The sequence below is a fragment of the Geotrypetes seraphini genome, chromosome 8 (assembly GCF_902459505.1).
Source record: "Geotrypetes seraphini chromosome 8, aGeoSer1.1, whole genome shotgun sequence".
NCBI classification, from domain to species: Eukaryota; Metazoa; Chordata; class Amphibia; order Gymnophiona; family Dermophiidae; genus Geotrypetes; species Geotrypetes seraphini.
In genome coordinates, this window is record NC_047091.1 from 156,396,505 (window position 1) to 156,421,415 (window position 24,911).

General features: G+C 43.5%; 1 protein-coding gene across 3 annotated transcripts in view; it reads right to left on the reverse strand.

Annotated features, from left to right (window-relative positions):
* CFAP251 (cilia and flagella associated protein 251) overlaps positions 1-24,911 on the reverse strand; it is a 171,579-nt gene that overhangs the window by 139,635 nt on the left and 7,033 nt on the right. For 2 of the 3 annotated variants that reach the window (XM_033957400.1, XM_033957402.1), the window contains exons 3-6: positions 10,148-10,525; positions 5,105-5,260; positions 712-821; positions 522-630 (exon numbers count right to left, since the gene is read on the reverse strand). In XM_033957400.1, the coding sequence (XP_033813291.1) occupies positions 522-630; positions 712-821; positions 5,105-5,260; positions 10,148-10,525 (753 nt within the window). The remainder of the gene's footprint in view (positions 1-521; positions 631-711; positions 822-5,104; positions 5,261-10,147; positions 10,526-24,911) is intronic. The other variant, XM_033957401.1, reaches the window with a different exon arrangement.

The following is a 24,911-nucleotide window of genomic DNA, read 5'->3' on the forward strand; positions in this document are numbered from 1 at the left end:
CCCGCTCTTCTGGGTTAAGGCCTATGATCAAGTACAGATCGAGCTTGTTACTATCTTAAAGGAAATTCTGATCAGGGCTAAGTTAATTCACTGGCCACTATCTCTTGCTACATGGCTAGTACTAAATTACCTGCATTTGCAAAAGCTCACCTTGATTGGTGGACAGTCAGTGTTCCAATCTGTTCACCCCAAGGATGCTCTTTGTACAAATCAGTACGAGCCCATGGTCAGGACACCGCACTATTATTTACCCTGTTGTTAACATTGGCGTGCAATTTATGGAATCAGAACCCTTGATAACAGTTTAGTTTGGTTTATTAAAACTTTATATACTGCTTCGTGTTGAAGATCACAGCAGTTTACAATATATAAAACCATATAACATACATTAAGAACTCCATATTTAACAGAAAAGTGTAGGCCATTTCCATTCTTACAAATACAACAGAAACATGTAAACACAGTTAATTCCATATTGACATTTTATACGTAGAAACCCACAAAAGAAGTGTTTTCATTACCTGTATTTCTCCAGCACCAATGGTTGCCAAATACTTAGCATTCTGTGACATTGCCATGGTAATCACCCCACCTTCTGGGTGGCTATCAAATATTGTATGCACAGGGATGCTGTAAAACAGTGTTCAATGTGTCAGAATTCAAGGAAAGTTTTTTGTAAAATGAAAACATGGTCCATAACTAAAAGCCTACCCTGAAAAAGAATCCCATATAATTATTAAGCTATCTGGTCCTTGGTCAGCTGTTGCAAGCCACCTTCTGTCTTCACTCACGCAGAGACATGAAATACAGCTACAATGTCCCTAAGAAGGCAAAAAGAAATCTAGTGAACAGGAACCCATTAAAAAAATGGCTAGTTGTAATGTAGTATACAAAAATGATATATAAATATAATTTTTTAACTTTTTTTAGACTTTTTTTAGGACCTTTATGTAAACTATAACCTTTTGGTAAACTATAGGTACATCTCTCTATTAGTTTGCAAAAGAATTTGACAACTAAGTACTTATCTTGAACGTTGTCATAGTTAGTTCAAATGTTGCCTGTAAGTTGCCGAAAGTTGCCGACGTGGCCAGTGTTTCGTGGACATATCGCTCGGTCCATTGCTTCAGGGCCATAGGCAAAAGCATTTTGAATGAACTATGACAACGTTCAAGATAAGTACTTAGTTGTCAAATTCTTTTGCAAACTAATAGAGAGATGTACCTATAGTTTACCAAAAGGTTATAGTTTACATAAAGGTCCTAAAAAAAGTCTAAAAAAAGTTAAAAAATTATATTTATTCAAACTTGAAGTAAACTGTATAGAATATACCCTCAGGTTTTTTGGGCCAGTGATTGGAGCAAGGAGCAGTTACGCTGAAGTTTCAGTCCATGATAGGACTTTGCGTAAGCTCCTATTCTGAGGCCTTTTCCTGAGTAGTTATAACCATTGTAGAATTAATTTTGGATACATACTCTCTGGAAGTGGTATTTGGTATCATTTTTGTATATTGTGTTTTGAACCACTTCGGGTGAATATATCTTGGAGTTTACACACTAGTTGTAATGTAGCACTTTCTAAAGAGTGGCCATTGCTCTTTAATGTAGCTTAGATTTGATGAAAGCAAGCAGGATTTCCTTTTCAGCCTTTTTTTTCTTCATTTTTTAATGGCAAAAAAAGCAAATCATACATAAAGAGATGCTGTGGCTTTCTAAGGAGTTGAGATAGCATGCCCAAGCTAGAGAATGACACGGGGAAAAAATTTGTCTCTGCAGGAACTCAATTTTCCCGTCCCCATGAATTTTGTTGCTGTCCCTGTCCCTGCCTCATTTCTATAAGCTCTGCCTTAACTGCACAAGCCTCAAACACTTATGATTTTAGTGTTTGAGGCTTGTGCAGATGAGGACAGAACTTAGGCATTGGTGCAATGAGGCTTTATGACATCACAATCTGAGCTCTAGAATGTTGCTACTTACGATTTTAAAGTGTTTGAAGCTTGTGCAGATGAGGACAGAGCTTAGGCATTGGTGCAATGAGGCATTATGACATCACAATCTGAGCTCTAGAATGTTGCTACTTACGATTTTAAAGGGTTTGAGGCTTGTGTAGATGAGGACAGAGCTTAGGAATTGGTGGAATGAGGCATTATGACATCACAATCTGAGCTCTAGAATGTTGCTACTTATGATATGAAAGGGTTTGAGGCTTGTGCAGATGAGGACAGAGCTTAGGCATTGGTGCAATGAGGCATTATGACATCACAATCTGAGCTCTAGAATGTTGCTACTTACGATTTTAAAGGGTTTGAGGCTTGTGTAGATGAGGACAGAGCTTAGGAATTGGTGGAATGAGGCATTATGACATCACAATCTGAGCTCTAGAATGTTGCTACTTATGATATGAAAGGGTTTGAGGCTTGTGTAGATGAGGACAGAGCTTAGGAATTGGTAGAATGAGGCATTATGACATCACAATCTGAGCTCTAGAATGTTGCTACTTATGATATGAAAGGGTTTGAGGCTTGTGCAGATGAGGACAGAGCTTAGGAATTGGTGGAATGAGGCATTATGACATCACAATCCGAGCTCTAGAATGTTGCTACTTATGATTTTAAAGGGTTTGAGGCTTGTGCAGATGAGGACAGAGCTTAGGCATTGGTGGAATGAGGCATTATGACATCACAATCTGAGCTCTAGAATGTTGCTACTTATGATTTTAAAGTGTTTGAGGTTTGTACAGATGAGGACAGAGCTTGCAGGAATAGGGCAGGGACAGGAAAAGAACTCACCAGGACGGGATGGGAAAATGAGTTCCCGCGGGGACAGGGAAAAATTTGTCCCCATGTCATTCTCTACACCCAACCACAGAGGGTGTTTTAAGAGTAATGCAATGTTGACACCTAAAGGCTATTTATACAGCAGAAACTGGTACTCTCTGCAAGTAATTAGTCCCTGATCCTTGATTATCTTACTGTCATCCTAAAATACTAGGCAGCTATCCAGTCATATAGAGTATGTAGTATGAGACTGGAATGATCTTATGGGCATTCTGCAGGCTTTCTTTGGTTGGCTGTTTTATTTAAGAGTGATACAGGGCACTGCAACAAGGGAGACATGGGGCTGGCTTAATTAAACTCCAGTTTCCACAACTAACACAGTGTACAGACTGGAAAAGATCCAGGTAAAAGTCAACAGCATTGAGTTGTCTGTAATTGATTCCCAGTTTCTTCTGCTCAATTGGTGCTGAGAAGGCAGCATTTTAAAGTCAGTGGGTTGGGGAGAGGGAGTCACAGCCCAGCACCTAATGACCAGAGTCCAGATGCACTCAGAATGAATTCCAGACAAGACTATGAGAGGGAAAGAGGGTTCCAATGGAGAGGACCTTGTGGTATGCTAGTGCCAGCAGAGGCCACTACCGAGTGAGCTGAAAGATCAGACATTACTATCTGTTCCTCCATTGAGGATAATTGCTATTAAGCACCTGCACCTCAGCGGTGGAACGCTTTGCCTTTATATCTGACAGAGGAAACAATAATAGATCATTTTAAAGGTAAACTAAAAAGCTTCCTATTTAAAGATGCTTTTTCATCCTAAACCAAATATAGAGTTTTGTTTTAAAATATTTACAATTATTTCTTTTCTTTTCTTTTTGCTTTCTCTACCTCAAAATCTTCTTCTTTTTCTTTTCTCTCTTCAACTTTCTTTATCCCCCCCCCCCCCACACACACCCAGTTGTGTTAACCTTTTATGTTTCTATCCTATAATTATTGTAGTTCTTCCTTTTACTTCTTCACGGGGTTTTTTTAAATGTGTTTTCTCCCAGGGATTGTCTTTCCATGTACCTGTTAATTGTTATATTTGTATTGTTTTTACCTGTTTTGCCTATCTGCTATAATAATTCCCTTAGCGCACAAACCACGTGGTGGGTCCGTGATCCGTGGTGCCGTGCCCGCACATGCGCAGTGCCTGCCTCAGCTGATTTCCTGATTTCTGATGCCGGCTGACTTCTGACTACACTGTGCTTGTCGGCTTCCCGACCCTGTTCCTCCGAAACCGGAGATGGGGGGAGGGAGGAGAAGCAAAGCTGGCAAGCACAGTGTTAGAGCCCCCAGAGCATGGCCATAATCGCTTCCTGGCTAGGGCGGCATTGAAGGAAGATAGGGCAGGGAGGGAGGCTTCAACTCACTGCTCCTGCTTGCTTCAGACCTTCCTCGCTACCGGGTCCTGCCTTCGCGGAAACAGAAAGTAGGTGGGACCCGGCAGACGAAGGACTGAAGCAAGCAGGAACAGCAAGTTGTGAATGCTGCTTCTGACGGCTGTGTGAGATCCGGGGGGGTGGAAATGCTGCTAACGGCTGTGTGAGACCATGGGGGGAATGCTGCAGCAGCACCCTTTTCGGGAGATAGAGGGAATGAGGGAGAAGGAAGACCAGGGAAGGGGCGGGGAAGAGAAATGCTGCTGTTGCAAAGGGGGGAGCTAAAAGGAAAGGAGAAGGGCTACTGCTGGACAGGGGGTGCAGGGAAGGGGTGCTGCTGGACAAGGGGGAGATTAAAGAAAGGGAGAAGGGCTACTGCTGGACAGGGGGAGCAGGGAATGGGTGCTGCTGGACAAGGAGGAGGTCAAAGGAAGGGAGAAGGGCTACTGCTGGACAGGGGGAGCAGGGAAGAGTTCCTACTGGCTAAGGGGGAGAGACAGAAATAAATAAATAAATAAATAAATAAAGACAGACAGACAGCAGGCAGGAAAGACAGACAGAGGGCCAGGGAGAGAGACTGAAATAAAGACAGACATAAAGAAAGAAAGAAAGGGGGCAAGGAGAGAGAAAGAAAGACAGACATACAGAAAGAAAGAAAGAAAGAAAAAAATGCCCAAGTCTACACATCTATTCTAGCACCCGTTAATGTAACAGACTGCAAAACTAGTTTTTAAAAATATACTTGTAATTCACCTAGAAATTCTTTGATAGGCAATTAATTATATCAATTTTTAATAAAACTTGAAACTTAATTAACTGTCAGGTTACAAAAATAAACTATAAAATGAAGCATTTAGTAAGGGCCATTTCAGTTCTCCAAGCTCATTTTGCTGAGGATGGAACCTTTTACCTGTAAAAAGCGCTGGGCACTGTTGAAGAAATCGTGTATGACAACAGTGTGAGCACACGTGTAGGCAATGATCCTCTGATCTTCATCGTGAAGGTTATGAACAGCCAACCTGCTGTTAAGCCCAAATGCCCAAGACAAACTCTGTAACAAGAACACCTACAATTATCACAGGACACAAGGAGGGTTACATTCTGCACATGGAGAAAGTATCATTTGAAACGCCCAACTCAGTGGGTTTCAGCGATGCTATCCATTTAGGCAGCACTGCTGAAAACCCACATATACGTTCAAACATCCAAATTAGATGTTTCAACTTATACTTGCTGATTGTGTGGCCTGCTTGGCTGGCTATCTTATACACCTCTCTGTCTCCTATTTACCCACCCATCTCTCCTGCTTCCTGTGAAACTATCACTGAAATGCTTTCATATTTTTCCCTTATATATACTGATATTTGTCAACATTTGCTTATTTCTGATCTGAAGAAGGGGTTACCTTTGAAATGCATAAAATGCATTGAGTTAGTCCAATAAAATATTCTATAACAAACAATTCATAAGTAATAACATTTAATGTTAAATATAATAAAATGAAGGAACATGCACAAGTAAAACAGACATAAAAGTGTGTTTGTCCAGTGTACTTGTCTAAAAACAGATGGTTGTGACAAAATCTATATCTATATGTGCCTTAATAGTATTACATCAACAAACCAATTGTGATCTTGGTGTGATATCATGTCTAATAGAGCTAACAAAAAGTGTCCATCGTGCTTCAAAAGTGCTTACATTACAAATTATTCAGAGCCTTATCTAGAAGGGGGAAAAAAACCACTCCCCCCTTCTTTTGAGGCAAATCGCTCTCTCATATTCACCTATGTCTCCAAAAAGCATATTGAGACAGCATATTCAGTGAAAAAAAAAAACCCCTAGGCAAATGGCTGGAGAACAGAAAGCAGAGAGTGGACATAAATGGGAAGTTCTCAGACGGAAAAAATGACTAGCGGTGTGCCCCAGGGCTGAATACTTGGGCCCATCTTATTTAATATTTTCATCAATGACCTAGAAGAAGGAACATCCAGTGAGATCATCAAGTTTGCAGACGACACAAAGCTATGCCGGGCAATCAGATCGCAGAAGGATAGCAAGGAACTCCAGAGTGACGTGTCAGTTAGAGAAATGGGCGGAGAAATGGCAGATGAAGTTTAATGTGGAAAAGTGCAAAGTAATGCATTTAGGCAGAAAGAACAAGGAACACGAGTATAGAATGTCAGGTGCAACTCTGGGCAAGAGTGAACAAGAAAAGGACCTGGGTGTACTGATAGATAGGACCCTGAAGCCGTTGGCACAATGCGCGGCAGCGGCAAAGAAAGTAAATAGAATGTTGAGCAGATCGGAGAAAGTTATAATGCCACTTTATAGAGCAATGGTCAGACCACACTTGGAATACTGTGTCCAACACTGGTCTCACAACCTAAAGAAGGATATAAAACTCCTGGAGAGGGTGCAGAGACGAGCAACGAAGCCAATAAAAGGTATGGAGAACTTGGAATACGAGGAACGACTTAAGAGACTGGGATTGTTCTCCCTTGAGAAAAGGAGACTGCAAGGGGATATGATCAAGACTTTCAAAATACTGAAAATAGAGCAGGAAAAAAAATGATTTACAATGTCCAATGTGACACGGACAAGAGAACATGGACTGAAGCTAAGGGGGGACAAGTCCAGGACAAATATCAGGAAGTTCTGCATCACGCAACGAGTGTGGACACCTGGAATGCCCTCCCAGAGGAGGTTATTGCGGAATCCACCATTCTAGGATTTAAAAGCAAAGTAGATGCACATCTCCTTACGAGAGGCATAGAGGGATATGGGTGACTAAAATTACACCAGGTGTACACTTGGCTGGGCCTCCGCGTGTGTGGATCGCTGGACTTGATGGACCGAAGGTCTGATCTGGAGATGGCAGTATTTATTTACTTATGTTATGTACATAATTTATAGTCAGTGTAAAAACAGTTAACATTCTCACAAAAACAAACAGGATTAAAAATCTATGGAGGCACCTCTTTTTTTTTTTTTTTTTTAACAAAACACTCTTTCACATTCACCTATGTTTCCAATAAAACAGCACATTCAAGGAATGGTGCTAGAAAGTGAAAGCTAAAAACAAAATGTATGGTTGGTTTACAAACAGCCGAAGTCCTCACAAAATCAAGCAGGATTCAAAAAGACAAGGTGGCACCTTTTCTCTTACTGCATGAACTAGTAGAGCACACTGTGGTCACTGCAGGAAGTTTAAAAACTTGTTCTGGGGTTAAAGGCAATTTTTTTTTTTTCAATTAATGTTCAAAAGGAAAATAAGTACAACAAAGAAAAATGGGGAGACCCAATGACCCACAATGAAAACAATCCACCGATGAAAACAAAACCAAAAACTGTGGATGCAGATGTTCTGGAGATAATTTATTAAACACTGACATATAAAACTATGAAAATTCAATTAAAAAACTACAATGATAAAAAATACTGTGATAAAAATCCACCCGGACCCTACACGGTCCGTGTTTCGGCGAATACGCCTTCCTCAGGGGTCCAATGGTTTGCGAACTCACATATAAAGAATTGGACTGAAAACAGTCTATTGTCTTTAAACATGTGAGCAAAGAACACCGCAGACAAGCTGAAGTAGCAAAAAAAAAAAAAAAATGCATACTAACATCAGTCAATTGATATACCAAGAAATGAAATACCAGCGGACATGATCTGGAGGTCCTTCCACAATTTAGATTGGAATAACTACATCAAATTATATAACAAATACTCTAAATCATATTGTGTCCTGGACTCATGTCCCCCAGAGATTATCCACTAGACTTTAAATTATCTCTATTGAATTATCTAACCAATAACCTAAACAATGGAAAATTCTTCACCAATAATGGTCATATTATAATAACCCCAATCCTAAAAAATTGTAAAGAATCAGCAACATCAATAACCAACTATAGACCAGAAACATCTATTCCATTTATGGTAAAAATCATGGAAGGATTGGTACACACCCAACTAATGGAATATATTGACCAATTCTCTCTTCTGTATGAAACTCAATCTGGTTTTAAGCCTCTGTTTAGCACTGAGACAGTAATTGCGGCCATTCTGGACAACTTGCGTTACTTGTTCAGTAAGGGCCTCAACGCCCTAATCATGCATTTTGACATGAGCTCTGCCTATTCTGGTTGGCCCAGGCGCCTTAGGCCCCACCTGTGGGTGGGGTTTCAGACGCCTGGGCCAATCCGGCCCCATTCTGCAGCCGACTGGCCTGCCGGACGGGCGGGTTTGGCACCTGTCCGTCCAGCCAACATTTTACAGGTATGGGGGGTGGGATTGGGGGTGGGGGGTCATGGGGTTGGCGGGGGGTTGCGGGTCGGCAGGGGGGCCGATCAGGGGTTCGAGGGCGGTCATTGGGGAGGGGTTGTGTCGAGGGCAGGAGGGCCTGGGATCCCTCCTGCCCGTATTGTAGTGGGGGGTGGGGGGTAGGGGGTCTGCCTGGGCAGGAGGGGTTGGGCTCTCTCCTGCCCGATTGTGTAGGGGGGTGGGGGGCGAGAGGCCAGGAGGGCTTGGGCTCCCTCCTGGCCTGATCGAAATCAGGGGGTGCTGCGGGTCAAGAGGGCTTGGGCTCCCTCTTGCCCCGAATGTAATCGGAGGGGGGGGTCGGTGCCGCGGGACAAGAGGGCTTGGGCTCCCTCTTGCCCCGATGTTGTGTGTGGGGGGTGATGTATCACCTGCCGCGGGTCGCAGCAGTTCGGGTAGAGGAGTGATGGCATCGCAGTAAGGGAGATGAGGCATCTCTCCTGCCACGATCATTGCTGTAGGGGGTAGGCAGGTTGCTGAGGCCGCTGAGCTGATCACAGCAGCCATGATCAGCTCAGCGGCCCCTTTTTCTGCACTTAGACCTGTTTTGACTTCGTCTAAGTCAAAACGTATAAGTGCCGACTAGGCAACCTGCCTAAGGTTTTGGTTATACCTGCTGAACGCCTAGGTGTAGATCGGCCCACTTCCCGCCCACCGCCTGCCCTTTCCCCTCCTCTAAACACGCCTCTTTTCTCTCTGTGCGTTTAGTGGCAGGGGAAAGGTCTAAGCTGGTTTTAGATACGTCTAAAACCAGCTTTGATTATGAGTACTTGGACGATCAGGCTTTTTGATCGTCCAAGTAGCCATTTAGGCCACTTTTTAGACGTTGGTTTTTTTTAATTATGAACCCCATAGCCCCTAAATATATAACAGACCTTTTCTCTTTCACAGCAAACAGACACAAGGAAAGCTTTCACCCGAACTTTGTTTCCCCTCCGGTTAGAGGTTGCAAATTTAAAAGTCATCACCAATATCTTTTCTGACATCAAGCAGCACTATGGGGTAAAGACCTAGAACAATTACTTGTGCCTACTACCTATAGGGAATTCAGGAAACGTCTAAAAACACATCTGTTTCTGAAATACTTAGGAAACCAACCTATACAATCTTAGTCCTCAACAAACGATCTCTAGAACTATCAATCACTAAGTCTGTACTTTGTTTATTCCATTCAATCTGTAACATTTCTAATCATTGTAAACCGCATAGAACTTCACGGTCCTGCGGTATATAAATTGTATAATTATTATTTTACATTATAGATACAATTTTAGGTAGAAGGGATGGGAGGGGGGAATTTGAATTTATTAATGATTAGTTTTCTAGAAAAGATTAGTTATGTGATATATTTGATTGAATGTAAGATTGGAAGGGTGGGAGGGATGGGATTAAAAATTTTTTATCTATTAGTATCATAAATGATAGACTTGCAAATGATGTATTCATTGACAAATGTTTTATATATATGTATTTGTTGTAAGATGAAAAATGAATAAAGATTTACAAAAACAAAAAAACCCCAAACAAACAACAGATTTTATGCTATTTATCCTAGGATCCATTTATGGCTGGATAAATAGCTTTGAATAGTGACCTGGATGTCTTTAAAAATTGTCAGAATACTCACAAGTGGATCTGGACCCTCACAGGACTTGGTCTCATCAAATACAGTCCTAGGAGTTGCAGAATATATTAAAGAGACTTCAGAAGACACTGTGCTGGGAATATTTCTTTCTTCTCTCTCTTCCTGGGTCTCTTTAGCTATCTCTTCTGTAACAGGACTTTCATGCTTTGTTGAGGGCTCTCCTTCCTGTTCACTTCCTTCAGGCCTCTGCAGCTCATCCTGCTTGATTTCCTCAACTGGTGATATAGGTGTAATAGGAACCTCGAGATCCTCTCTTGTCACATACCCTTCTTCTTCGTAATCCACTGATTGTTCTTCTGTTTCTTTATTTTCCTGCAATATTTCCTCTTCCACAAACTCACTGGCGTTGGACATAGTTTCCTAGATAAAACAGGTTTCTTTAAAGAAATATGTGGCAAATTCGTGTCTCCATATTTGAACTGTCAAGTCCGATTGCTACTTTCCCATTACCACAAGGCATAGTAATGAATACCCGGTTTGATACAGGGTCAAGGGGGATTTGTTATTTCAATGCTTTTGTATTTTGTCTTCTTGCAATACATTTTTGTGCATTTTTGTACTGACATTGGCCAAATAAAAATGTAGATAAAAAGAGTATCCAGTTTGAAAATATTAATACATGACACAGCAACAATGTATATGATTATTGATAAAGACCTGTGTGGTCCATCCAATCTGCCAGTCACCTTCATTATCAAATCATGACTATACCAGCAATCCAATGGTATTACTAAAAACATTTTACTCACTAAATTCAACTTTAAGATATCTTCCCTTCCCCTACTGAGGCACACTGTCACTCACACTCATAGCAAATGATATGAATGAGGTATAAAATACATATACTGGATCCTGATCTGTCTTTGCCATTTTTGGGATTCAGACTGTAGACATCTGTCCAGAACGGAAGATTAGGTTCTTACCTCAATAATCTTTCTGGTAGATGTGTCTAGGAGTCCTGACAATAGGTAATCCCTTCTCACAAGTTGTGTTGCAGAAGGATGAAATTTACATTCTTCGAACTTGTCCAAACCTTTTTTTTAAAACCAGTTATGTTAACCACTCTTACCACGTCCTCCGCCAACGTGATGCAGAGCTTAACTATTCTCCGAGTGGAAAAATATTTCTTCCTATTGGTTTTAAAAGCATTTCCCTATAACTTCATCGAGTATCCCCTAGTCTACACTAGAGAATGGCACGGTGACAAAATTCATCACTGTTCCCGTCCCCGCGGATAACCGCGGGAAATAATCCCATGTCATTTTCTAGTGTCTATTTCAACCTCGGTCCTTCTATACCAGCATTCTTCAAAGCAAAGCTTGCGGGTCAGTGGTTGTGCCCAATTATACTCTGATTCTTCCCTTTCTCCTTAAAGAATGACATGAAGATGGTTTCCCGCGGTTATCTGCGGGGACGGGAACGGTGATGAATTTTGTCACCGTGTCATTCTCTAGTCTACACCACTCAGGATTTTGTAGACTTCAGTCATATCTGCCCTCAGCCATCTCTTTTCCAAGCTAAGAACCCTAACCTTTTTAATCTTTCCTCATATAAGAGGAGTTCCATCCCCTTTATCATCTTGGTCGCTCTTCTTTGAACCTTTTCTAGTTCTGATATATCTTTCTTGAGATAAGGAGACCAGAAGTGAACGCAATACTCTAGGTGAGGTTGCACCATTAAGGGCTCTTTTTACAAAGGTGCGCTAGCGGTTTTAGCCCGCGCTAGCCGCTACCGCATCCTTTTAAGCAGGCGGTAATTTTTCAGCTAGCGTGCGCTAATCTTGTGCGTGCGCTAAAACCACTAGTGCACCTTTGTAAAAGGAGCCCTGAGGTGCGCTAGCAGTTTTATTGCCCTGTGCGCTAAACGCTAACGCCTCTGTAGAGCTTACATATTTTTCATTTAGCGCGTGGTTTGCGCACGCTAAAAACGCTAGCGCACCTTAGTAAAAGGAGCTCCAAGTGATACATTCTTAGTCTTGTTTACCAAGCCTTTTCTAATAATTCCTAGCATCTTGTTTGCTTTTTTGGCTGCTGCTGCACATTGGTGGAAGATTTCAGCACATTGTCTACAGTGACACCCAGATATTTTTCTTGGGCGCTGAACCCCAAGATGGACCCTAATTGATTTTGTGCATTATTGTGCAGCACCTCACTGGATGAGGGAATGAAAGAAATTTAAAAATTCTTATATCAATTGGTTTTGAAATTCTTTGTGTTATATGTCAGTGTGTTTCTTCTGATCTGTGTCAAGTTTAAGGCACCGGCATAAAGAAGGGGATTATTTCTTCTTAAAAACAAATTGTATCATCTCTTAGTTTTAAAATGAGATGAATATACAGTATATTTATACCACAGTGGCTGAGCATACAGATATTTTTGGCTTATGAACATATGCTCTCACTATTGATAAACTTACCAATCAGCTCAATTTGGCCAATTCTAACGTGGGAATCTCATCTACATGGGAAAGTTTGGATTAAAGCCAAGAATACCATTACACTCTGTGTAGCAGTTGGACTTGTAAAACAATTGCACTGCCAGAGCTGCTGTTTTCCAGCTGGCATTCGGCTCCGTGCAGCTGCTGTTTTTAAGGCACTTAGCCTTTTATTCCGTGTTGCATCCCGCTTACAGCAGGATTGATTACTTCTGGTTTTAAGAAGCACGCCAATAGATTTTACATGCACATGTAGCTGTTGCTTGAAGAAAAGCCGATGCACAAAAAAGCCTGTTGGAATTGACTTAAAAAACAATAAATTGAGCATGTGTACAATTTGCAATTTGCATGAGTAAAGAACCAATTAGCACTGATAATTGGGCACTAATAATCGATTACACTGTACAACAGAGGTTTGGGAGCATGAATTGTAGTGGGTGTTCTATAGTGATTTGGGGCTGCTGAATTTAAAACTAACCTTAAATTTTTGGTATAACCCTCTGATTTTTGGCAAAAGAGCATTATATAATGCAAAAATTAACATTTTTGCTATATTTTCTAATGCTTGGAGTAAATGCTATAACAATCTCTGAAATATTAAAATAGTATGCCTCAAATTAGATTTTTAAGCTAAAGTATTAATTTTAATGATGCTGTAATAATGTACTATATAATTAGATTATTATGGGTGAGGAGGCGGAGCTGGAATATGCCGTTCTCTGTAGGCCTATTGCATCATCAGCAATTTTCAAGCTCCATCAGCACAGTTGAGATTAAATCATCGATTTTGTATCAGGGTTTTGCTTCTTAGTTAAATTGGCGCATTGCGTTACATTATAACTTCTTATGCCATAAATATTTGCGATTTGCTCAAAAACTATACGTGATAGGAGAAAACGGAGACTATTTTCATACACAGGAGGTCAAAGTCTATAAAGTAAACCTCATTTTCTTCTTGCTCCAGAAAAAAAGTTAAAATTTGTTGCGCAGTGTTATTAGTGCTAATTGGTAATAATTATAATTTATGAAGATGGGGGGGGGAGGGTTTTTAATCATGGAACAACTAGTCAAGGAACTGACGCGAGGGGGAACTACTCTTGACCTCATCCTTAACGGATTAGGGAGGCTTGCAAGAGGGGTAGAAGTGGGAGGACCACTAGGCAACAGTGATCACAACGCAATCAGATTCACATTAGAAAGGGGGACACCCATAGTGAGGAGGACCACATTGACTGCGCTCAACTTCAGGAAAGGGAACTATGTTGCTATGAGGGAAATGGTGGGGAGGAAGCTCAAGAACAGCTTTAGGATGGAGACTGTAGGAAGCGTCTGGACCCTATTCAGGGACACCCTGCAGGAAGCACAAAACCTGTACATCCCCAGTTTCAGGAAAGGCTGTAAGAACAAGCGGTCAAAAAGCCCGGTTTGGATGACAACTGAAGTAAAGAGGGCAATAAGTGACAAGAAAGTGTCCTTCCGGAGATGGAAAAAGGACCCAATGGAGGAAAATCACCAGGAGTACAGGAAATGCCAAAAGGAATGCCACCGAGAGGTTAGAAAAGCAAAAAGGGAATACGAGGAGGGGCTGGCCAGGGAGGCGAAAAACTTCAAGGCATTCTTCAGTTACGTAAAGGGGAAGCAACAGCGAGAGAGGAGGTGGGGCCGTTGGATGATGGGGATAGGAAAGGAATGATTAAGGAGGACAAAGAGGTAGCTGAGAGGTTGAACACGTTCTTCTCGTCGGTCTTCACGTGCGAAGACACATCCAATATACCGGACTCAGAGGAGCTCATGAGTGGGGAACAGGCCGAAAAATTGGAGCATATAGATGTAAGTCAGGAGGATGTCCTCAAACAGATAGACAGGCTAAAAAGCGGCAAATCGCCGGGACCGGACGGGATCCACCCAAGGGTTCTAAAGGAACTAAGACAGGAAATAGCGGGCACAATCCAGCATGTTTGCAACCTATCCCTGAGAACAGGAGAGGTGCCAGAGGACTGGAAACTGGCGAATGTCACACCTATCTTTAAGAAGGGATCGAGGGGTGACCCCGGAAACTACAGGCCGGTGAGCCTGACTTCAGTTATAGGGAAGATGGTGGAAGCGATGATCAAGGACAACATTTGCGAACACATCGAGAAAAATGACTTACTGCGAACAAGCCAGCACGGATTCTGTAAGGGAAGGTCATGCCTTATGAACCTACTGTACTTCTTTGAGGGAATAAGCAGTCAGGTGGACAAAGGGGAACCCATTGACATCATTTACCTCGATTTTCAAAAGGCTTTTGACAAGTTGCCACATGAAAGGCTGCTTAAGAAGCTGTGGAACCACGGGGTGGGCGGGGATGTACACAGATGGATCAAGCACTGGCTGTCAGGTAGACTGCAGAGGGTCGGAGTAAAGGGCCAATATTCTGACTGGCGGGGAGTCACAAGCGGTGTGCCGCAGGGATCGGTGCTGGGGCCGCTACTCTTCAACATATTTATCAATGACCTGGAAACGGAGGCAAAATGCGAGGTTATAAAATTTGCGGACGATACCAAACTCTGCGGCAGAGTTAGGACCAGGGAGGAGTGTGAGGATCCTGCAAAGGGACCTGGACAAGCTGGAAGACTGGGCAAACAAATGGCAAATGCGCTTTAACGTTGAGAAATGCAAGGTCATGCATATAGGAAATAAGAACCCGTTGTTCAACTACAAAATGGGGGGGGGGGGGCACTGCTGGGAGACAGCGGACTTGAGAGAGACTTGGGTGTGCTAGTGGATGCATCAATGAAGCCATCCGCACAGTGCGCAGCAGTGTCGAAAAAAGCCAACAGGATGCTGGGCATCATAAAGAAGGGTATCACAACCAGGACGCGGGAAGTCATCATGCCACTATATCGGGCGATGGTGCGCCCGCATCTGGAATACTGCGTTCAGTATTGGTCGCCGCACCTCAAGAAGGACATGGCGGTACTTGAGAGAGTCCAAAGGAGAGCAACGAAGCTGGTAAGAGGGCTGGAAAACTGCCCATACGCCGAGAGGCTGGATAAGCTGGGTCTCTTCTCTCTGGAAAAGAGGAGGCTCAGGGGAGATATGATAGAGACCTTCAAGATCCTGAGAGGCATAGAGAGGGTGGATAGGGACAGGTTCTTCAGACTGAGAGGAACAACAGGTACGAGGGGGCACTCGGAGAAACTGAAGGGGGATAGGTTCAAGACAAATGCAAGGAAGTTTTTCTTCATCCAAAGGGTCGTGGACACATGGAATGCGCTCCCGGAGGAAGTGATCAGGCAGAATACAGTACAGGGATTCAAACAGGGATTGGATGGATTCCTGAGGGACAAAGGGATCGTAGGGTACTGAAAGGGATGCGGGGACAAAGGGTCAGGAATTTGATGGGAAGATAGGACTTCGATGAGAAACCAAGGGGTGATTCAGACAGGTCATGACCTGTTGGGCCGCCGCGGGAGCGGACTGCTGGGCAGGATGGACCTGTGGTCTGACCCAGCAGAGGCACTGCTTATGTTCTTATCTATATATATAAAATCGGAGGTATGTATGTGTATGTATGTATGTGTGTGTGTATGTGCCGCGATCACGCAAAAACGGCTTGACCGATTTGAACGAAACTTGGTATGCAGATCCCTCACTACCTGGGATGATATGTTCTGGGGGTCTTGCGGCCCACCTGCACACGTGGGCGGAGCTACAAACATAAAATCAGATTTCACCCATTCATGTCAATGGAAAAAATGTTAAAAGCTGCCATTCTCACAGTAATTCAAAAACGGCTTGACCGATTTGAACGAAACTTGGTATGCAGATCCCTCACTACCTGGGGTGATATGTTCTGGGGGTCTCGTGGCCCACCTGCACACGTGGGCGGAGCTACAAACAGAAAATCAGATTTCACCCATTCATGTCAATGGAAAAAATGTAAAAAGCTGCCATTCTCACAGTAATTCAAAAACGGCTTGACCGATTTGAACGAAACTTGGTATGCAGATCCCTCACTACCTGGGGTGATATGTTCTGGGGGTCTCGCGGCCCACCTGCACACGTGGGCGGAGCTACAAACAGAAAATCAGATTTCACCCATTCATGTCAATGGAAAAAATGTAAAAAGCTGCCATTCTCACAGTAATTCAAAAACGGCTTGACCGATTTGAACGAAACTTGGTATGCAGATCTCTCACTACCTGGGGTGATATGTTCTGGGGGTCTCGCGGCCCACCTGCACACGTGGGCGGATCTACAAACAGAAAATCAGATTTCACCCATTCATGTCAATGGAAAAAATGTAAAAAGCTGCCATTCTCACAGTAATTCAAAAACGGCTTGACCGATTTGAACGAAACTTGGTATGCAGATCCCTCACTACCTGGGGTGATATGTTCTGGGGGTCTCGCGGCCCACAACTCTATGTTGTTTGCTCAAGGGTGGGTTCACCCAAGAATTTATATGTTCTTGCTCCTGGAGGTGAAACTAAAAATGTTGTTTATAATCAAGTTTTGCGTTAGTTGTATTGTATTCATTTTGTCAAATATTTCACATTATAATTTGAATATATGTGTGTGTGTGTATGTATGTATGTTCCAGCATAACTCTTCTATGCATGGACAGATTTCAACCAAACTTGACATACACATTACTTACTATCTGAGGACAAATACTGTGGGGGTGGGAAGGGGGGATATGTAAAAATGATTGAAAATGACAGATTTTAGTATCTACCCCATAGTGTTTTCGGGCTCACAGATGAATACTCCGCATAACTCTGAAAAGCATGGAGAGATTTCAACCAAACTTGGTACACATATGACTTACTATCTGGGGAAAAAGATTGTGCAGGTGGGACAGGGTAAAATACTGTGGGGGTGGGAAGGGGGTGATATGTTAAAATTATCAAAAGCGACAGATATTAATGTCCAACCCATAGTTTTCGGGCTCGCAGAGATGAATACCGACACTCCCGATGCCGTTTAAGTCTAAGTTCAGCCCCATAGAGAGGGACATTCCTTTGGGACATGTGGAGGGTAGGGGGTTGGGACATAGGGGTGGGGCATATGGGACATATGGGGGGGGGTAACGTGGGGGGTGGGACATGTGGGACATAGTGGGGTGGGACATGTAGGGGGTTGGACATTTTGGGATAAATAAATATCCGGGCAACGCCGGGTAATCAGCTAGTGTTCTTATATGATAGTATTTCATGCTGTTCTTTTTGTGCACTTGATGTAAGTTTGAAAAAGAATAAAGAAATTAAAAAAAAAAAAAAAATTTATGCATACATCCTACTAGGTCTTGTGCACAGACCTAAAAAGGGGGTGTGGCCATGGAAGGGGCATGGGCGGTTTATGAGCATTCCAAGAATTTGTGGACATTAATATGAGGTTTAAGCTGGTGTAAACCCTTGCATCTAAAATTTAGGTATGGACCCTGGCGTCAGATGCTATTCTATAGCTCTTAGTGCTCATTTTATTTAGACTTTTTGATGCCATATATAGAATTTGGTCCGAAATATGCTTACATTAAGGTGTGATCACTACACCAACCCTCTAGCTGGCAAAAAAAAGCACATTTTTAGATTTTATCAAACATGTATACCTTGTTATGCTTTATTATGTATGTAAACTTGTAATTCATCCTGAGCTCTTTTGGGAGATCGGGATATAAATCCAAATAAATAAATAAACTCCATCTCCTTCTCCAGTGGTTCTAGTGCCCCCTTCAGTTTGTATCAAAGCAATTGATCATCATTACAACATAAGAAATAGGAAGGAGGGGTAAAGGAATCATCCTCGATAATACTAAATTGAACAAGTTAAACAACCCATAACATAAACTCAGGTGGAACGAACAACCCACCTGTCAAATGCAACCAGCACTAATACTTATGTAGCTCAGAGAGATTCAGTTTTTGGGTTTTTTTTACATTCAATATTGTACTCTTCATATCAAACTGGCAGGAGAAGATCTCCTGCTGTGGACACATACTCGGTCTGAGACAGTAAACAAGCAAATTCGAACTAACAGGGTGAGGCATCAGGACTCCTAAATACATCTACCAGAAATAAAATTATCGAGGTAAGAACCTAATCTTCCATTCTGATGCAATGTGTCTAGGAGTCCTGACTATAGGTGATATACCTGAGCAGACTACTGAGTAGGGTGGGACAGGTGAGCCTGCCCTTAAAACTGAGGACCCAAAGGCTGTATTATGTTGCCACATCCATTCTGTAAAATTTTGTAAATGTATAAAGAGTGGACCACTTAGCTGCCTCACAAATTTCCTTGGGAGGGATTGTCTGGGACTCTGCTCACAAAGAAGCAACCCCCTCTAGTGGAGTGTGCTCTCATGGAAATCAGCGGCTGTTTCCCACAGCCAATGTATGCCATTGAAATTGCCTTAAAAATCCATCTGGAAATGGTCACTAGATTGGCTTACCCAGCCTAGCAGCATTGATGAGGACAAAAAGATGATCTGAGAGATGAAATTCATTTGTCACTTTGAGAAAATAGAGAAGAACTCTCCTCACATCTAGCAATTCCAATACCTTGTCTCTCTTTTTGGAACCCATAGAATGGAACGTGGGTAACCTGATCTCCTGATTAATATGGAAGGCTGATACCACCTTCAGGAAAAATGAAGGGACTGTACAAAGGAAGACTCTTGATTCTGTAAGTCTGAGAAACGGCTCTCTGCCTGATAGTGCATGAATCTCCAAGACTCTTCTCGCCAAGAAGATGGCTACCAGGAACACTGTCTTCAAGGTCATATCCAGCAGTAACCCTTCCTGAAAAGGCTCGAAAGGAGCCTTACTGAGCCCCCTCAAAACGATGTTAAGGTTCCAAGATGGGGAACGGCGGTCTGAGTGCTGAGTGCTCCCTTTAAAAACCTGGCTATATGTCAGGATGCAAGGCCAAAGAGCCCTTTTCTACGCAGGCTCTAAACAAGAGACCTGAACTTTGAGGGATCCCACTGCCAGCCCTTTGTCCAGACTGGCCTGCAGAAATGCCAAAACCACTGACATTGGGGCTTTTAACGGCTCCACCTTGTCCTCCACACACCAATGCTGAAACAACTTCCAAGTCTTTGCCTAGGCTACAATCATTGTTGGTCTCTTGTTCTCTAAGGACGGGAGCTATGACCACTTCCAAGTAACTTTTCCATGCTCCACGCTCAAGAGCCATGCTATAAGATCAAAATTGTTCTGGACTCTCTATACGGGAACTGGATCCTGCAAAAGGAGATCCGAATGCACCGTCAATTTGAGACCTCTGTCCTGTTGAAGGTGAATCAAGTCTGCATACCATGGTCAACATGGCCAATCTGGTGCAACCCTGGATGGATCGCTATCAGCTGTATGACCCAGCCTATCATGGACCACGGGGGAAACACATATAGCAGCACTTGTTCTGGTCATAGTTGAACTAGGGCATCGAAGCCGGTGCTTTCCCAGCTCGAATCTGTGGTTGAAGAACTGACTCACTTTCTTTTTTTCAGCCAATGCCATGAGGTCAAGCACTGGCTGCCCTCATCAATGTACTGTGCAGTCGAATGGTTTGTGGGACAGAGACCATTCCCCCGGGTCCAAAATCCAGTGTTTGCAGGGTGAACTGAATGGCTTGCAGCTCCAATTGTTTTACGGACTACTTCCTTTGCAATGGTGTCTATTGGCCCTGAACTTGGCAACTGAGGCAATGTCAGCCTCAGCCATAAAGGCTTGCATCTGTCATCAGAATCCCCTAAAATGAAATGCACAGTGACATGCCTTTCTTCACCAACTCCAGCTGGAGCCACCAATGCAAACTCCGCTGCACTTCCACCGTCCAAGTTAGTGACTTCTGGAGCGAATCCATCTGAAAGGACCAAGAGGACATATATAAGCCTTTGCCTGAGGGGCTACTTCTACGAATACTGTCATAGATCCTAGTACCTGGAGACAGTGTCAAGCTGTAGGAATTGGTATCGTCAGGAAATCTAAAATCTGCCTTGCAAGCTTCTGTTTGCGTGGCTCAGGAAAAAAGACATGACCCTCTGCCATGTTGAAATGGATTCCCAAATACTCTAGGGCCACACTGGCCATAAAGTTGTCCAGCCCTTTACCTGGATTGGCTTTAGGTGACTGTTTCCGAAGTTGACAATTCAGCCCAGGTCCTGCAACAGTAGGACTACCTGGAACACTGCTCTCTCTCCTTCCATCTTGGACGAGGCTCTAATCAACCAGTCATCCAAGTAAAGATATACTTGAATTCCCTCCTTTCTGAGGTGAGCCACTACCACCACCATCACCTTGGTGAAGGTGCAAGGAGCCATTATCAGACTGAAGGGAAGTGCAGAAAACTGAAAATGTCTCCCTAGCACATGAAACCTCAAGAATTTTCTATGCTCCGGAAATAGGGGAATATGGAGATAGACCTCCATCAAATCCAGGGAGGCCAGGAATTCCCCTGGTGTACCCGCTGCAGTGTCTGAACAGTCTCCATGCGGAACCATGGCACCTTTAGCACTGCATTGACTGACTTCAGATCCAGGATCAGTCTCCAATCATCTGAGTCTTTCTTGGGTACTATTAAGTATATTGAGTATCTGCCCAAGCTTGATTCTGCGGGAGGAATGGGCTCTATAGCTTGAATATCTAAGAGCCTTTCTACTGCTGCTAGGACTTTGATCATCTTCTCTGACTGTTAAGAGTCCACAAAGTAATCCACTAGTGGGTAGCTGAATTCAAGTTTGTAACCGACTCATATTATCTCCAGCACCCAGAAGTCCAAGCTGATCTGCGCCAATGCCACTCATAACCTCCCTTCTATCTGTGGGGGCATTTTGGAGGCTGCAGGGGCATGCAGACCAGTTTCTGGTGACAGCGCCTTGAGCCACGAACATTATCTTGATCAGACCCTCTAGGTCAGGGATCTCAAAGTCCCTCCTTGAGGACCGTAATCCAGTTGGGTTTTCAGGATTTCCTCAATGAATATGCATTGAAAGCAGTGCATACACATAGATCTCATGCATATTCATTGGGGAAATCCTGAAAACCCGACTGGATTGCGGCCCTCAAAGAGGGACTTTGAGATCCCTGCTCTAGGAGCATGAGGTCTGTTGCCTAGAAGAGTCTTAGGTCGATGGTCTGCCACACTGACCATAAAGTCATCCAGTCCTTTACTGAAGAGCATTTGTCCCTTAAAGGGAAGCCTGCTTAGAGTTGGTTTTCGAAGCTGAATCTCCTGCCCACTGCCTGATCCAAAGCATTCTGCGGGCAGAGACAGAGTAAGCAGAAATCTTGCTCAAGACTCTGATAATGTTGTATAGGGCATCCACTACATAATCAATCTCTGCCATTACTAGCTGGGGGTCATCATCTGTGACAGGAATCTGACGAACTCTCGTATAACAGGCTCATTCCACAAAAGAGGCCAGTAATGCTGTTTTAACTCCCAAGGCTGAGACTTCGAATTGCTGTTTAAGGACTATATCCAACCTGTGGTCCTGTGCATCATTTAACATTACTCTCCCTTCACTAGGGAGGGAAGTACTCTTAGTAACCGGCACTACTAGCAAATCCACCCTTGGTTGGACAAATAATTGCTGAAATTCAGGAGTCATAGTGTAAAGCTTTGTCATAGCCACCGTTAGGAAGCAGGGGACTCACAATGCTCAATTAATAAAGTGAGATCAGTTTGCAAGGGAAAAAAAGAAGTCTGAGCCTGGGATGTACTTATTATAGAGCACTGTGTAGAGAATTCAGCTTTAATTCTCTCAGTGTCTCAGAAATATGCTCCAACAGCCTTGGACTTGAACAGATGGCGTACAGTTGTGTCCTTCTCCTGGTCCAGTGCTACTACTGCCTCTGGACTCACAGTCTCTGCCCAGGCTTCCACATCTCCCCACAAAAGAAGATTCACTCTGGGACAGCAAAGGCATAGATTCAAACTCCCATTCTCCCCAGACCTTATCTGAACCCTATCTGGGGACTGAATGGTGCGCATTTACAGTGGGCAAACCTCCTTGCGCAGCCACTGGTGCTCTTTCTGCCAGAGTCTGAGAACCTCGCAATTTAAGTAGGCCGTCCACATTAGACTTACAAAATCAGGGGTAAAACATTGACTAGAGGAACCCGAGGATCCCTTCAGGACATCCCATGGTCTCTTCTTGAGCTCCATGACCTGCACTTCACCCAATCACTATTCAGACTCCCCAGAGGGGATTTTTTTTCCCTGACAAAGGAGCCATCTGTGATTCCCCAGCCCTTAAATTACCAGGAGAGGCTAAACCCAAGGCTCTCACCCCTCCATTACGTGCCCCATGGCATTCAGCACATGGATGTTCCTCCGCTAACCATCCAGCACAAATCTGGCATGATATAGGGGTAATGCAGCTTGAGGGGTCCATCCCAAGTGAATATTTGCAAATTGAAGGGTTCAGAGGCAGATGGAGGCTTTTAAACAAAAATTGGGAAATCCAAGATGGCTGCCATGGCAGCCTGGTTGTGCCATAAACAGCCTGGGAAAACCAAATAAAAGGTCATAAAAATTCTAGGAAGGGGTTTTTGGAGGTGGGAACCCAAACCCAGCCCTAGAAATGCTTCAAACATGCCATTTGTTACCCCTCCCCCTGATTTTCCCATAGGCTACAATAGATTGTACTCACAGTCTGTCTGTGCTGGTGCTAGCCTGCTTTAGATGTTACATGAGCTGAAATGTGGAGATAACACTGCCTCAATCAGACAAATCAGATTTACATGCTGCGATTTTTGGGATGTCAGTCAGGCCGGAGTCAGACTGAGACCTCAAGCCCCACGGATCCATGCAACGAGGGGGGAGTAAAAATGCAGTTGGCACCTGCCAAAGTCCAACTGGAACACCATGAGGGCCAAACATCCTGTGCTCAAGCACCTAATAAATCAGGATGCGAGCCAGCCACCAGGGGAACAGACTCTGAACTCCACAAGGGTATCTGCAGGGAGGCCAGACTAGGGTTACCAAACGTCTGAATTTCCCTAGATGGCTTTTCAAAACCTAGCATTTCGTCCGGGTTTTGAAAGGCCTCCTCAAATTGCGTTGAGCAGGGAGGAAGTCCGCACAGATGCCACATGATGACATCACACGCAAGTATGGGGGGGGGCAGGCCTAGGGCGGGTCTAGAGGTAGGATTAGGATATTACAGAGCGGGGATGGGCGGAATTGGGTGGGCCTGGGGGCGGGTCTAGGGGTCTGGATTTTCCGATTAGAAAATCTGGCAACCCTATGCCAGACAGGTATCCCAAGGGTTTCCCTGCTAGCTGCAGACTTCTTTCCCAGAGTCTGCATCCTCTCCCAGTCAGAACTGGGATTTGGACAAAAACCTGAAAATAAGAAAAAAAAAAAAAAATGACCAGAGCAGATCAGAACTCCTTCTCAAGTCACTTGCAGAAGGAAAAACTGAAGGGGGCACTAAAGTCACAGGAGAAGGAGGCGGAGTTGAAGAATGTAAATTTCATCCTTCTGCAACACAACTCGCAAGAAGGGGGATATTACCTATAGTCAGGACTCCTAGACACATTGCACCAGGACTGCCATGATTTCCCCACTGCTGGGGTTTCTGTGTAAACACCTCTGTTGCCTAACACATCAATACATCATAACACATCAATAGCCATGAGGTAAAACCAGAGGGCATAATTTGATGTTGCAGGGAGGAAGACTCAGGAGCAATGTTAGGAAATTATTTTTCACAGAGAGGGTAATAGATGCCTGGAATGCACTCCCAAGGGAAGTGGTGGAGAGGAAAACGGTGATGGAATTTTAGAAAAGCTTGGGATAAACATAAAGGATCTCTAATTAGAAAATGAAGGATGTGAATTAAAGAACTAAAACCGATACTGGACAGACTTGCACGGTCTGTGTCCCATGTGTGGTGATTTGGTGTAGGATGGGCTGGGGAAGGCATCGATGGGAACTCCACTAACTTGGAACATGAGGGTGTTACAGGCCAGACTTTATGGTAGATATCCTGCAAACAGATAGTTGGATAGGCTGGACAGAGCTTGGACGGCAACTTCAGCATTTGGAACCTAGGACAATACCAGGTGGACTTTACAGTCTAGGACCCAGAAATATCAAAGAAGAGACAAGTTAATTTAATCATGTATTTTTAATGGGTATAACTAATGGGCAGACTGGATGGACTGTTCAGGCCTTTATCTGCTGTCATTTACTATGTTACCTGGCAGAAACCCAAAAAGTAGCAACATTCCAGAGCTTAGATTGTGATGTCATAATGCCTCAATCCACCAATGCCTAAGAGCCAACCTCAGCAGTGATGTCACAATGGCTTGATTGG